Source organism: Anomaloglossus baeobatrachus, chromosome 1 (genome assembly GCF_048569485.1).
Source record: "Anomaloglossus baeobatrachus isolate aAnoBae1 chromosome 1, aAnoBae1.hap1, whole genome shotgun sequence".
In the NCBI taxonomy this organism is placed as follows: Eukaryota; Metazoa; Chordata; class Amphibia; order Anura; family Aromobatidae; genus Anomaloglossus; species Anomaloglossus baeobatrachus.
The window spans coordinates 212,889,018-212,903,922 of record NC_134353.1 but is presented as its reverse complement, the minus strand read 5'-3'; the positions used below and the strand labels follow the sequence as shown (position 1 = coordinate 212,903,922).

The window sequence follows — 14,905 nt, the reverse complement described above, 5'->3', positions numbered from 1 at the left end:
AGTGTTGGTCTTTTGTAGCATCTGACTCAAAAAAATCAACTTTATAAAGGTATGCCAATACCAGCACACAAGAAATTATATTTCTTCTTTTCTAAGATATAATCACAACTTTTTGTTATGGTGTATGTTCACTGTACACATCAGGAACATTGTTTCGTAATCCCTGGCCTAACGTCCATAATTTAAACATGACAGTAGCCTATAATTGGCCATTGTGTTACAATAAGCTTTAGTCGCTATATGTTTGCCTAATTTTATTTCACTATTGACAAGGAAGGAACCTCCAAAGTATGGGAATCCTGAACAATTTATGGTTACAATGCTTGGAAGTTACACATATGTACTGTTGGAGATAAACAATTAACAATAGATCAAAAGTTGACAAATCTGGAGTTTTGGGTAGAATCAACAACAGTGCATAATGTCCTCCCAAATATTACCCAACAGATGATGGTTTCTTCGTAGGAGAAGAGTCAGAAGATTTGAATACAAACTCTCAGTCCTTTTTATCTCTAGTAGTGGCTTTTTAGCCTTACCTCATTGAAAAAAAATGAATCCATGTAGAAGCCAAACATTCATGTGTAACGGCAAGTCGAGAGAAATGGCCATGGGCCAAGTGTATACAGACACCCTTAAAAAGGGTTACAGTAAATGAGTTGAAGCATGTGAGCTGTATTTGAGAAAGTATTTTACATAAATGCAAATTAATCTTCTTTAATTTCCCTTCTAGTTTTACCAGCATGCAAAAGATTGGTGGCTTTTTGGCTTTTATTTCTGTGTGCCCCTGGCATGTACTGCAATATTTTATACATTAATGACATGTGAGATGCTGCACCAAAGAAAAGGAAGTCTAAGGATAGCCCTGAGCGAGCATCTTAAGCAGGTAAATTGACATTACTATTTTTATATGTTATCTGAATATTTGGGGGGTGATTTTGTGTATTTAGCTGGTATGCAAAACTTTGAATGCCAAGATCAAATGAATACTTTACTTTACTGATTCTATACTATTACCTCTTACCGTAGTTCCTAACATTTCGGGAATAACCCACACGATCACAGCCCATCCCAGTATTGCCCACTTTTCTGTGGGGTTTTCATAAACCTGGACCCCTTTTTCCAAAAAGCCTCAGGAAATTCCTGTACAGTTGACAACTATGCCTCACTAATGATCAGATAACAGAAAAAAGGCACATAGAAGAGAGTAAATATTGCAAATACATATTTATTGTCTATAATGATGGACACTTGAAATGAATGGTGTTATGTCTGCATAGATATGATTCATAGACCATGATGAGATTTTACAGTAATATACACTGACAAGCGAAAGGGTAACAATGTTTTGAACTTTTGACTTTCAAGCTCCATATCTCATATCCACTACAACTTTGAGCGTGAGACTACCTTCATTTTATAGACAATCACCTTGGCTATCTCATACATACATTTCACTTCCAACTATTCAGCATATGATTAGTTACACAGATTTTTGTTACTGTTTTGCTCCTAAAAATCTAAATTTTAATTTCTATAATTTCATTAGTATTTTTTCAATCAGATTTAAGTATGTCTCTACCAAAATTGATCCCAGGTCTTTTCTACACATTCCCCAACGACCATATAAACTTAATGTAGGGGACAATCACTGTATAGACCAAAGAAAAAAACCCTTAAAAGTACAAATTTATTAATGCAATTAAAACAATCCCCAGACGAACACACATAAACAGGACACTAGATCCCAAAATTGCCAATTTTCAAAAGGAACCTCCTACAGAATTATCATATCAACATACCGAGGAGAAATCAAAATGGCAACATAGGGTAATCAACTGTCCATACAGAACAACCAGTTAATACTGTTCATTGGTCAGTTTAATGTTGTGCAAGGATACCAGAGTATATGCTTATAGTGCAACCAGGGTGTGGCCAAATATTCCCTGTAGTGGCCCTACCTCACCGCGGAGGTTGGCACCCTATACCTAGACGCAGTGGCGCCCCCGCTCGGCGATGGCTCACCCTTCTTTCCCTCCGCTGATCTCATATGCAGCTGGTCTGGGAAAGGGGGGAGTGTGGGAAGGTTGCACTGTGCAAAACACTCAATAAATAAATCTCAATCACACACATCAATGATACAGTAATAGTTTCAATTTTTGTAGTGTTAAGGTGGACCATATCAAAAAGTTGTCAATCTCACAGAAGTAAAGCACCACTGTTAGTTATTAGGTGCTTAATGCTTCCACTTGCAGGTATCCGTGAATGCCCAAAATAATTCTTATTAAACATGTAAATCAGATAAAGTGCATAGATGCCTTTCTTATATCTATTGAATTACGTAAGTGCATTTTCCACACACCTTCTGTGTACCATCAGTTGCAATCACAAGATAGAGATAATATCTATGCTTGCTAGCGACAATCCACAGCAAGAGATTCTCTAAGCAAGGTCTCAACGAGACCAGATGGTCACAGAGCAGTCCTCCCTAACATTGTTCTGGGGGCTGACATACAGTGTGCTTTATAATTCCAGAAACAAGCACTTCACAGAAGGCAAATCAAATCATACACTTTCACAGAAGGCAAGATAGTTTAGAAACTTCACAGAAGAGAGTGCATGCAGTGGAGTACAACTGAAAATAATAAGGTCCAAGTAACCATACTAGAAATATACAATCATAGACATAGTACTTAGCTTATCCTTGAAGTCCTATGAATGGTGTAAATACACCAGGGTTCAGATTGACACCTCAAAACATTTCCCAACGCGTTTTCCCCCGATCGAGAGTCACATCGGGGTTCATCAGGGGCTCCCTATTAGGGTGAGAAACACTGGCTGCAATTTGCCAAGTGTAAAGCTCGGTCTCTGTCAACGTTGTCACATGGGCGGCACGGTGGCTCAGTAGTTAGCACTGCAGCCTTGCAGCACTGGGGTCCTGGGTTCAATTCCCACCAAGGACACCATCTGCAAGGAGTTTGTATGTTCTCCCCGTGTTTGCGTGCGTTTCCTCCGGGTACTCCAGTTTCCTCCCACACTCCAAAAACATACAGTTAGGGACCTTAGATTGTGAGCCCCAATGGGGACAGTGTTGCCAATGTATGTAAAGTGCTATGGAATTAATAGCGCTATATAAATGAATAAATTATTATTATAGTACAAATAAATTGAATTTCAAGCACCTGTTCACTGAAAGGGGCACGCATCAGGTCCCCATTCTCAAGATAGAAGCATATCGGATTGATGATCTTCTATACATTTATTGCATAAACCATTGATATGCTATAAATGTACAATATGGGTAAGCCTCTTCAAAATTGTTTTCTACACGTTTTGTAAATTTAGATATGGTTAGTTGTCTTGTAATAAAAGAAATCAGCAATACTTACCATTAGGCAGCAGTGGAGCAAGAGGTGTGGTTGTATTCTTATATTAGTTATGGCTTGATTCTTTCTTTTAGTAACCAGTCTACACTATCTAAAGTTTAAAAAACAAGTAGAAAAATCTGATGGAATGTCAGAAACTGATCTGTATAAATCTGTATAAATACTTGTAGCAATAACATGTAATATCTTCTTCACACAGCGCCGGGAAGTTGCAAAGACTGTGTTCTGCTTGGTTGTGATATTTGCTCTGTGCTGGTTCCCCATGCATCTGAGTAGAATAATTAAGAAAACGTTATACAATGAAAAGGACCCTGGACGATGTGAGCTTCTCAGGTAATACACACAATAAACACAATGAATTTCTCCTGTTAGTAATGATAGATATACACTGACGAGCAAAAGGGTAACAATATTTTAAACTTTTAATTTTCAGGCTCCATATCTCACCATCCACTACAGCTTTGAATGTGAGACTACCTTAATTTTATATGCAATCATCTTGGCTATCTCATGCATAAATTTGACTTGCAACTATTTAGCATATGATTAGTTATTCAGAATGTTGTCATGTCACTAAATTGTTACCATTTAGCTCATGGTGGTGGAAAAATCTTTTTCTAACTGTATACTACAAATTACAACCAGTCCTCACATTCCCTAATAGCTCAGTGTGTTATTAGGTTGATTCTCCAGTGATAGGCAACTGGTTCGAATCAAAGAGCAGCCATGAAGAAGATTTCCCAAGAAAAGAGAAACAGCATCATCCAGCTCATTGATAGTGGTCTCTCAGGTAAAATAAATGCCAAACTGCATTGTATGAGTGCCATTACAGTTGGAAGAATATGAAATGAAGTCCATCCATTAATTAAAGAGCCAACAGGTGAACATCCAGGCAAAATATCGGAGTCAACAAGTTGGTTCATCACAAGGTCTATCAGTTCTGGCGCAACAAACACAACAGTGGAGGCGGGTCATATGCTTCGTATTAGTAAGATCACAGACATTCATGCAAGCGCATGTTGTATAAATCTGTAATTGTGGACTAAAAAAAGGTGAAGAAGGCTGGATTTCAATACTGTCATAAGAAGCATTTGCTCAAGTTTGCAAAAAAGTACAAAAAGTGGACAGTAGATATTTTTAAACTAATGATTTGGAGCAATGAGATGAAAGTCAACAGGCTGGGCTGTGATGGATGTAAATGGGTCTGAAAGAAACAAAGGGAGAAGGGGCTAACAGATTAAGAACTTGAAAGAATTGTCAAGTTCAGTGGAAGAAGCCTAATCAGTTGGGGTTGTTTCACAGTGAAAGGCGTTGGCTACTTGACCATGATCGATGGTGATCTTACTGCTGAGCTATAAGTGAGTGTCCTACAAGACGAGTTACTTCGTATTCTCGAGTAATATGGGTATGAAAAGAACAACATAGTGGACAACAACCCGAAGCATACATCAAGTTTGGCAAATAAATGATTCAATGGCCATAAAGTAGAAAGGCTGGATTAGCCACCACACTCCACAGACCTCAATTCAAATGAACATACGTAGGTAGAGCTGAAGAAAAAGCTGTGTACATACCCAAGTGAGTCGACCAGTATGCACCAATATTGGTAAAGTGTAGAAGAGACCTGGGATCAGATTTCGGTCAAGACACGCTTGAACCTAATCAAGAACATGCCCAAAATAATTCAGGCAGTGGATTTACAAACTACTAACAAAATAAAAATAAAAATTTAGATTTTTAGCAGCAAAACAGTGCAGTGACATGCTAAATAGCTGAAAATCAATTTAATGTATACAATAGCCAAGATGATTGTCTATAAAATGATGGTAAGAATACATATATACACTGCATACTTTTGAGATGCAAAGTGAAAAATTTTATTGATGTGCCAAAGTACTGTAAATGGAAAGTTACAACATGATGCTTCGTTATGGCGACAGAAGCCCAAACTCAAAATAATAGTGGGTGTGATGTTCGATATAATCAGTACATTGCCACCAAAACAAATGCAGCAAATTCTAAAGAAAAATAATGCAGTAAAAAAAAATATTGCTAATCCGAGTAGGCCTGAAGTTTATCTACAAAGTCCAATGTGTATGATCATAACAAGTACATACCTTAGAGCCCCAAGTGGTGTGTAGAAACTGTACCGCGTATCGCTTAAAGGAAAACTGTCACCAGATTTTTACCTATTAAACTAAAAGAATCACCTTCTGCAGCTCCTAGGCTGCATTCTGTGAAGGTGCACCTTGGCCCTGACTCCTCTTCCAGACCCCAAAAATAACTTTATAAAACTTGTCCCTTAAGTATGCTAATTACCTTGGTTGGCCAGATGGGCAGGCTCATTTTCTGCTCCCCTCCTGCTGGTGATCGCCGTCCTCCTTCCTTGATTGACGGAATGACACCCTCAGCCATCCTCCTCGTTGCATTTTCAAATCTCGCGCCTGTGCAGTTAGGTCTGCTCGCACAGGCGCAGTTCGCTCTGCCATATCGCGACTAGAGTAGAAAACATAGCTGCCCTAGCTCGCGCCAGTGAGCTAAATGCGCAGGCGCGAGATTATGGGCGGGTACGAGCATGGCGCTGGTGAGGTCATGCACAGCACAGACCTCATTTACATGACACAACTTATCTTGGCAAAGGATCAGTGTTCACTAACACAGATTGTGAACAATATTTGAGAGAAAATTTTCTTTTGTGTCCTAGATCTTTGAGTTCAGCCCATAAAAAAATAGCAAAAACAGAAGTGTTGCATTTATATTTTTGTTCAGTGTTTATACCTTTCTTCTAAAAACTTGGTATAACTATTTTACTGAAGCCCTCTTTTTTGGCAAATGTTAATAGAATCCAATGAGATTATATTAAAGAATTTTTAATAGCCCCTAATATTTTATCAGAAGTTGATCCTATCTGAAGTTTTACTTTAATTTAATTCCTAAAACCTTGTCCTTGTCATTTGTGTCTCCAGCCGGGGAAGTCAGACAGAGATAGGATGTGTCAGAGGATGATCTGCTTATCCCTGTCTCTGAACAGCTTACTTTTGTACTGCAGTGCATGGTTTTCATCAATGTCTCTCGCAATTCATAGTGAAATATTATGGCCTATTCAGTAGTTTTGTAGGTTTGTATCTACTAGATAAACAAGACGTTAATGTGTTTATACTTTTTTCTTGCCTAGTTTTCTGCTGGTGATGGACTTTATAAGTGTTAACTTAGCGGCCCTCAACTCGTGTATAAATCCAATAGCGCTCTACTTTGTCAGCAAGAAGTTTAAAAACTGCTTTCAGGTAAGAATGTTATTTTCAAAAGTTGATAAATGTTAAAGTTTTACTTGCATATTCATGTTATGATAATTAGGTGAGAAGTGTCCGTTGAGCTTTCTTTAACCAGTGCAGTGTCCTAGGCCCTCGTCTGTAAACACTCCTAAATCCCTCCCATTTGGTCTTGAGCGACAACTGTATCTTTTCCTAAAACCACATAGCGATTTATTTAAACCCCCAACACTTGGAACAGCTTTATTAATCAATAGATTAAAATGTTGTTTTCTCAGTTATGATTAATAATATAGGTACTGATAACAGATCCCGGAGAATCAGCAAGGACTAGAGAATGTTACATTTTCAATTATATGTATCAGCTCACCGTGTGGAAGCTCAGTCCTGGTTTCGTCCTGGAGCACGGACAGGCACTGCCACAGCCCAATGCATACAACAAAGCACCAACCACATCACTCCAGGCTGTAGTTGCCAGGGGTGATCATGCGGACCGGCTCTTTACTATGCGCGCATCCCCACTCGTCCTCCCGCCCAACTGTCAGTGCCGGCTTCAGCGCTGAGAGATGGGTGGGAGGATGGGCGTGCATATGTAATGAGCGGGCCCACGTGGTCACGGCAGGCGCTGCTGCTGCCTGCTCGTGCCCCCGATGACCCGCTCCACCGCAGCAACCTCGTTCCCAGCCGCAGCCCTATAGTCAGACCATAAGACGCACCCCCAACTTTCCCCCAACATTTGGGGGAAAAAAGTGCGTCTTATGGTCCGAAAAATACGGTAACCTTGCCAATCTGATTCTCCAGGTAAGTACAAAAACGAAGATATGAAACATACTGTATATAGTGGGGTTTTTATGTAAGTGGTGAAAGATATTTCCAAAATTTCTTCAAAAAAAGGTTTGTTTGTGTCACCATTTCCAAAAACCATAATATTTTCATTTTATTTTATTATAAAGACTTTTATTATTGCAGCGATTCCAAATACAGTGGGAACAGAAAGTATTCAGAACCCTTTAAATTTTTCACTCTTTGTTTCATTGCAGCCATTTGGTAAATTCAAAAAAGTTCATTTTTTTCTCATTAATGTACACTCTGCACCCCATCTTGACAGAAAAAAACAGAAATCGAGAGTTTTTTGATATTTTATTAAACAAGAAAAACTGAAATATCACATGGTCATAAGTATTCAGACCCTTTGCTCAGACACTCATATTTAAGTCACACAATCCAATTCCTTGTGATCCTCCTTGAGATGGTTCTACTCCTTCATTGGAGTCCAGCTGTGTTTAATTAAACTGATAGGACTAGATTTAGAAAGGCACACACCCATCTATATAAGACCTCACAGCTCACAGTGCATGTCAGACCAAATGAGAATCATGAGGTCAAAGGAACTGCCCAAAGAGCTCAGAGACAGAATTGTGGCAAGGCACAGATCTGGCCAAGGTTATAAAAGAATTTCTGCATAAGTCAAGGTTCCTCAGAGCACAGTGGCCTCCATAATCCTAAAATAGAAGACGTTTGGGACCACCAGAACTCTTCCTAGACCTGGCCATCCAGCTAAACTGAGCAATTCTGGGAGAGGAGCATTGGTGAGAGAGGTAAAGAAGAACCCCAAGATAACTGTGGCTGAGCTACAGAAATGCAATAGGGAGATGGGAGAAAGTTCCACAAAGTCAACTATGCCTTTATCGCAGAGTGGCCCAACGGAAACCTCTCCTCAATGCAAGACATATGAAAGTCTTGCATAGAGTTTGCAAAAAAACACATGAAGGACTCCCAGACTATGAGAAATAAGATTCTCTGGTCTGATGAGACGAAGATAGAACTTTTTGGTGATAATTCTAAGTGGCATGTGTTAAGAAAACCAGGCACAGCTGATCATCTGCCCAATACAATCGCAACAGTGAAACATGGCAACATCATGCTATGGGGGTATTTTTCAGCTGCAGGGTCAGGTCGAATGGTTACAATTGAAGGAAAGAAGAATGCAGCCAAGTAGAGAGAAATCCTGGAAGAAAACCTCTTCCAGAGTGCTCTGGACCTCAGACTTGGCCAAAGGTTCACCTTTCAAAAAGACAATGACCCTAAGCACACAATAACAAAAAAAGTGGCTTCAGAACAACTCTGTGACCATTCTTGACTGGCCCAGCCAGAGCCCTGACCTAAACCCAATTGAGCATCTCTGGAGAGACCTGAAAATGGCTGTCTACCAACGTTCACCATCCAACTTGACGTAACTGGAGAGGATCTGCAAAGAAGAATAGCAGAGGATCCCCAAATCCAGGTGTAAAAAATTTGTTGCATCATTCCAAAGAAGACTCATGGCTGTACTGCCTCCAAAGGGTGCTTCTATTCAATACTGAGCAAAGAGTCTGAATAATTATGAGAATGTGATATTTCAGTTTTTCTTGTTTAATACATTTTAAAAAATTTACCGGAGAATCATAATGACAGACACGAGGGTCATCAGCAGAACCCCCGCTGTCTTGACAACACATCAGTACCCCGCAATGACATAGAATGATGTGCCCTCCTGCTGGCGAGTGTAAGGCTATGTGCGCACTTTGCGTCAAGGTAGTTGCAGTTCAAAAAGCAGCCTCTGGCAGAAAAGGCAGTGCTTTTGGCTTTAAAAATGCATGTAAAACGCAAAGAAAGTAGCCTATGCGTACCTTGCAGTTTTCATGAGTTTTTAGTGCTTTTCCGGTGCTTTTAGAAACGCTGCAGTTTTGTATTAAATTGAATGGATGGGAAACACAGCCAAAATGGAAAAAACAATTGACATGTTGCTTCTTTAAACGCTGAGTTTTTGCCCAAATTTATGCAAATTAAACGCAGCGTTTTGAACAGCAAAGTGCGCACAAGAAAGCTCAATGTCCCATTGACTTTGCTTGAAAAGCATAATGCAAGCATTTTGGCATGAAAACGCTGCAGTTGAAAAAGCAGTGGAAAAGCAGGTAAAAAAGCAAAGTACGCACATAGCCTTAAATGTTGCTGTTAGAGAATGACTGCGACATTTAAAAGGCTAACAGCTCTGCTCCACCTGTGGCTGTTGAAGGTACATTATAGCTGATTACATCAGCTGTCATGTGCGGGGAAAGGTGTGGGCACACTCCGCATTAGGCCTCTTTCACACGTCAGTGATTCTGGTACGTTTGTGCTTTTTTTTAAACGTACCAGAATCACTGACATATGCAGACCCATTATAATGAATGGGTCTGCTCACACATCAGTGATTTTTCACTGCATGTGTCTCCGCGCGGCGTACCCGTGTGTGCGTGATTGCCGCACGGAGACATGTCCATTTTTTTCTGGCATCACTGATGTCCCACGGACCACGCAGTGGTGTGGTCCGTGAAACACGTGCCAGAAAAAAACGTGCTTTTAAAATAAAAAACATTTTAACTCACCCGGCGTCCAGCGATGTCCTCTGCAGCATGTGCAGCTTGCTGCTTCTGAGCCGGCTCATTATTGTCGCGCATATTCATGATGCGCGACACAGCCGACCCGGAAGCAGCTGCTGCGGGGGTCAGCGCTGGCCGGATGCTGCACCGCGGGAGCGATAAGCACCATGGAGAGCGGGAGCGGGCGCAGGTGAGTTGATTACTAAGTGCAATCACGGGCCACGGAGAACGGAGCCCGGATTGCACTTAGACAACCCACGTGTGCCGTGATTCACGGCACACGCAGGGACATGTGCGTGTTTTACACGCCAGTGAAAAACATCAGTGTTTTTCACTGACGTGTGAAACGGGCCTTAAAGACAGAGACACAGCATATGATGTACATGTACCTCATATGTTGTGAAAGGGTTAATATATAGGGAAGTATCTGCAAAGATCTAAGTCAAAGTATATGCTTCAAATCAATAAGCATTCATGTTTATATAGCTTGGAGTTGTACAATATGCATAAAAATGAAAAGGTCAAAATACTAATATTAATTGTGCACATAGTACAGCAGGAAGGTCTGGTGGTCTATTTGCGGAGAACACAGTATGGCACTGGAAACCTGATGAAAAGCTTCAAAGCCTTTGAGCCTTTTAGCTTTGCAGGAGAAAATTCTAACCTTACTCGGCTGCCTCAGAAAAAGAAATGTGAATCTGGCTGTCCCTCTTGCTGACCCTTTTAAACTTTTGGCAGGAGAAACAGTTTTATGCATGAGTTGAGCCGAAGTACAATTTGAATCATGACTTTTATCAAACGAATCTGGAAGTATTATAAGATATGGAATGATAGACTGAGTGAGGCTCACGAAGTCTGGCCGATAAGTAAAATATACAGAAAATAGGGCTGTAAGCGGAGATTGTGAACAGTGGGTGAGATAGGGGGGAGACTATTATTACTGTAAGTATCCCGACAGTGTATACAGACACTGTTTGTACTTCCAAACAAACGTTACTATATATTACAGAGGCGCTCAACCATAATGGTCACACCTCGAAAAGTCACAATTCTTTATACAATAGTAGACTATAGTTGGAATATTGCAATTTAGTTGAGTTCTATAATAATGCCGTCCCCTTTAACACTGTTGAGATTTTCAAGTAGTTACATTCCTTATAACTGGAACAATTACTGGCATAGATTTATAAAAGGCCGGAATTGCCTCAGATGCTGGGAGACTACATTTCCACCTGCCTGGCCTAACGCCGGCTTGGCCCCGATCACCAAGGGATCACAAGGCACACTACCCGGTACCTGGCCAACCAACTAAGTGTGCCAAATACATCCGTTATATAGATACACTCATCCAAATTCTACGTTATGGCACTAGTCTAAGCACCTTGCACCCTGGCACATTAGACCCCACCTTTAAAGAGGACTTTTGACAGTAGCCTCCAGGAACTCAACATCAGCCCTGATTCTACCAGATTCCATGCCACCATCAAGAGAATATTGTAAGATATGGGAGAATAGGCATTTAAGAGAGAAAAGTAACACTTCAGCATAGTCCCCAATACAACAAACAACCATTACAATAAACATTAAAGACGGTTTACCCATTGAACAGGGAGAATTTAAATAAAAAATAATTTACAGAGTTGCAAATATCCCATCTGGGATTGGAGTAATAAATACATTAATTGAAACAGCACAATACTAATATATAGATCACACACATTAATATTACGAAACAGTTTCACCCATCATATACAGCAGGCAGGATAAAGAGCAGTTTTCAAATCTTGGAAATAGAATATATTTTTATACATTCATGGATATTATATATAAAAAGTATTTGTCCCCTTAATTAGTTGGCACTTTATGGTGAACACACTGAAAAAAAAGTTTATTTTCCACCAGTTTTCACTCATGGGATCTTAACATTTTGCTCTCAAACTTTAACGAAAATAAAAGTTAGTGGCTCATTATCACAGAATTTTGATATTCAAAACGTGACATGTCAGGGGGGTCTCTCGCCCCCTCCCTCCTAGTAATGGAAACTTGAATACACAAAAATTAGACAGTGCCCCAAAATACAAGGGATTAAAAACAGCACAGTGCTTGTGGGAATCATAATTATTAATAATCTGATGTGTTTACATCAAGCCAATTACCTGCCCCTGATAGAAGAAATAAAAAATGTACAACCTTCCCATTTTGTCATGGATGAGAAGGAAAATGTAGTCAAATCCTACATAATCCCTAAAATACTACTATATACCTTGAATATGTTGCCTATTAATGTAATAAATTACTTTTTCTCTATAGTCAACTTATTTCTCAATTTATATAAAAACACAAGAAAGCATGTCTTCCATATAAACTTTTCACCAAACCAAAAACCCAAAGATGCTTTGGTCCCTCCCAATCTACAGTATATACTTACTTTCAAGCAATCCACCTGAGTAGATGCTTTTAACTTGCTAACCCATCAAAACAGAACAACAAAGCAGACATAAAATCCTTTTACTAGGTATAGATGTTCATCCATATATCTTGGCCAACTCCCTTCCTCTATCTGACTTGTTTCAATATCGTCACTTCTACTACCTTGACTATTAAGCTAGCTATTGAGAAGGTCTTCAACCCTTCATTTGCCCCTTCAGCCCTAGCTCCTACATATTTTTTAGACCTTAATTTTACCAACGTTTAGAAACTATGGACCCATCTGCCAAACAACATTTCTTAACTTTTATTTCACAATATCCCTTTGTTAGATTCCTTGCCAATGGAATCTATATGCTGCCCCTTTTTACATCTAAGACATACTACTTATATCTTTCAGATGACATAGCACAAACTTCTGACAGAATGCCTTTTTAAGTACCTTTACATACATGTCATTACTTTGCGGTATAAAATCCTGATGTCAGGTTTTCTTTGTCTTAGATCCTGTTTCCTTGAGTAAACGGTTTTCCTTCTATACAAGTGTGCTTTCACCTTTATGGTTAGTCATTTGCAGTATGACCTATTTACTAACATGCATATGTATTTTTCATTCTAGTCATGTCTATGTTGTTGTTGCCAATCAAAGACTCTCACAAGTACATCACCAATGAATGTCACCAGCATCCAGTGGAAAAATCATGACCAAAATTACTATGTTGCTGACAGAAGCCTCCACAAGGACAGCATCAACTAACCACATCCTCCAGCTTCCACACCATCAGGAGACATCAAGATGAATGGCTTTCTTCAAAGAAAGGATCTTTTTTTCACAAAAATGGAAGAGCCATATGGACAGACATTGAGGAATTTGCCATTCAGTTTTCAAAGACTACCTTGAGCACTGTTGAGTCAGAGCTACACGCACATGGTTTTTATTGGCTGTAATACAGTCTTCATGATTTTTTCTTGGAGTTGCTTGCAGATGGGGCTAATATTGTCATAACTATGGACCAGTGAAAAATCAGACACAGGAATGGCTGTATTAAGACTGGCATGATGAATATCCTGAAGAATTTGTAGGCAACAGGAACTTCTGCTGTGTTCCACTCACGGAAATCCAGCATTTTATTGAATGTTATATAAGTCCTACTGTGCGTGAGACCTCCTGCATTCGCCACAGAGGTTGTGTGGCTGCACAATGAATTCCATATGGCTTTGAATTACACAGCTGTATGTGACTCTGTGTGCCGCCCTATGTGTGTGTGGTACTGTATGTACCGAGGTATCGCACCTAGCAGCATTCCTCCACATACATGGCATCCAGTATAGCATGCCACAATTTATTTTCTGTCGTGTTCATAAAGAATCCAACAGAAAAATAAACTCTGTGCCTCCATATGGAATCAAAGACATGCAGAGGTACAGTAAAGGTACCCTATTACAGTTCCATGCGAATCTGCAGTATGGCCTTCTGCATGAGGCTCAAGAGGGCGAATCCAACCTACAGTATTTCTATTGTTATTATATATAAATATAACTATAATTACTTTGTATATAGCAATTTTTATTTAACGTATCTTACAAAATATATTTTTTACTCTGAAAACCTAGAGGATTGTGGAATATTGTATTATGGCATGAGCTGTACGTGCATTTTTCAGAGAAGGGATGTACTAGGGAGAGGATACGCATTTTGTAGCACTTCATTGTACAAAGCCTTACTATATATAAGTATAGATAGTGGCATTTTTAAGTGCATGACAACAAGACACATTAAACTGTGTTTATGAATGAAATTATTGTATCTGAATATATTGTATTTATATGATCTATTCATCATATAGATGTTACTACTTGTGAAATTTAATTAAAGGGAATCACTCATACTGAAGTTCCCAAAGAAGGATTCAATTTAATATTTTGTTTTTTAGAATTTAAAAGTGTTGTGGAATATGTTGGGTCTGAAGAAATAAAAAAAATATCATTAACATTTTAGATGAAGACAAGAGAAGGGTCACATAAAAATGTGAAAGTTACCCATGGCCATTCTTTGGTGGCCTCTTAGTAGTGCTATCTATTGATGTCCCTTATGTTGTACCACACAGTGCTCAAGTGATGCAATAATACCATATCTAAAGAACGTAACATACCGTGTCCAAAATAACACTTTATAATCAATAAATCAAGGAGCTCTTTTGGGCATCTACTATGGGATTGGGGTTCCAAGATGATCAGAGACATTAACGACAAGAGATGCGAGTCACTGGTTGACCACCTAAAAGAATCGTCCTGGTGTTGACTATACAGGCTAAAATATTCTAGATGGCCATTTTTACATTAATTATCTTAATCTCAATTTTATTTGGATCTATGGGTATCATCTTTACCTCTTCTTCTGCGCTTGATGCTATATGGGGCTTGT

At 39.3% G+C, this 14,905-nt stretch overlaps 1 protein-coding gene across 1 annotated transcript in view; it reads left to right on the top strand.

The window, feature by feature from the left end:
* EDNRA (endothelin receptor type A) overlaps positions 1–14,369 on the top strand; it is a 93,929-nt gene extending 79,560 nt beyond the window's left edge. Inside the window, exons 5-8 of the mRNA XM_075348046.1 lie at positions 731–883; positions 3,583–3,716; positions 6,559–6,667; positions 13,100–14,369. Of these exons, the coding sequence (XP_075204161.1) occupies positions 731–883; positions 3,583–3,716; positions 6,559–6,667; positions 13,100–13,237 (534 nt within the window). The 3' untranslated portion in view covers positions 13,238–14,369. The remainder of the gene's footprint in view (positions 1–730; positions 884–3,582; positions 3,717–6,558; positions 6,668–13,099) is intronic.
* The last annotated feature ends 536 nt before the right edge of the window (positions 14,370–14,905 follow it).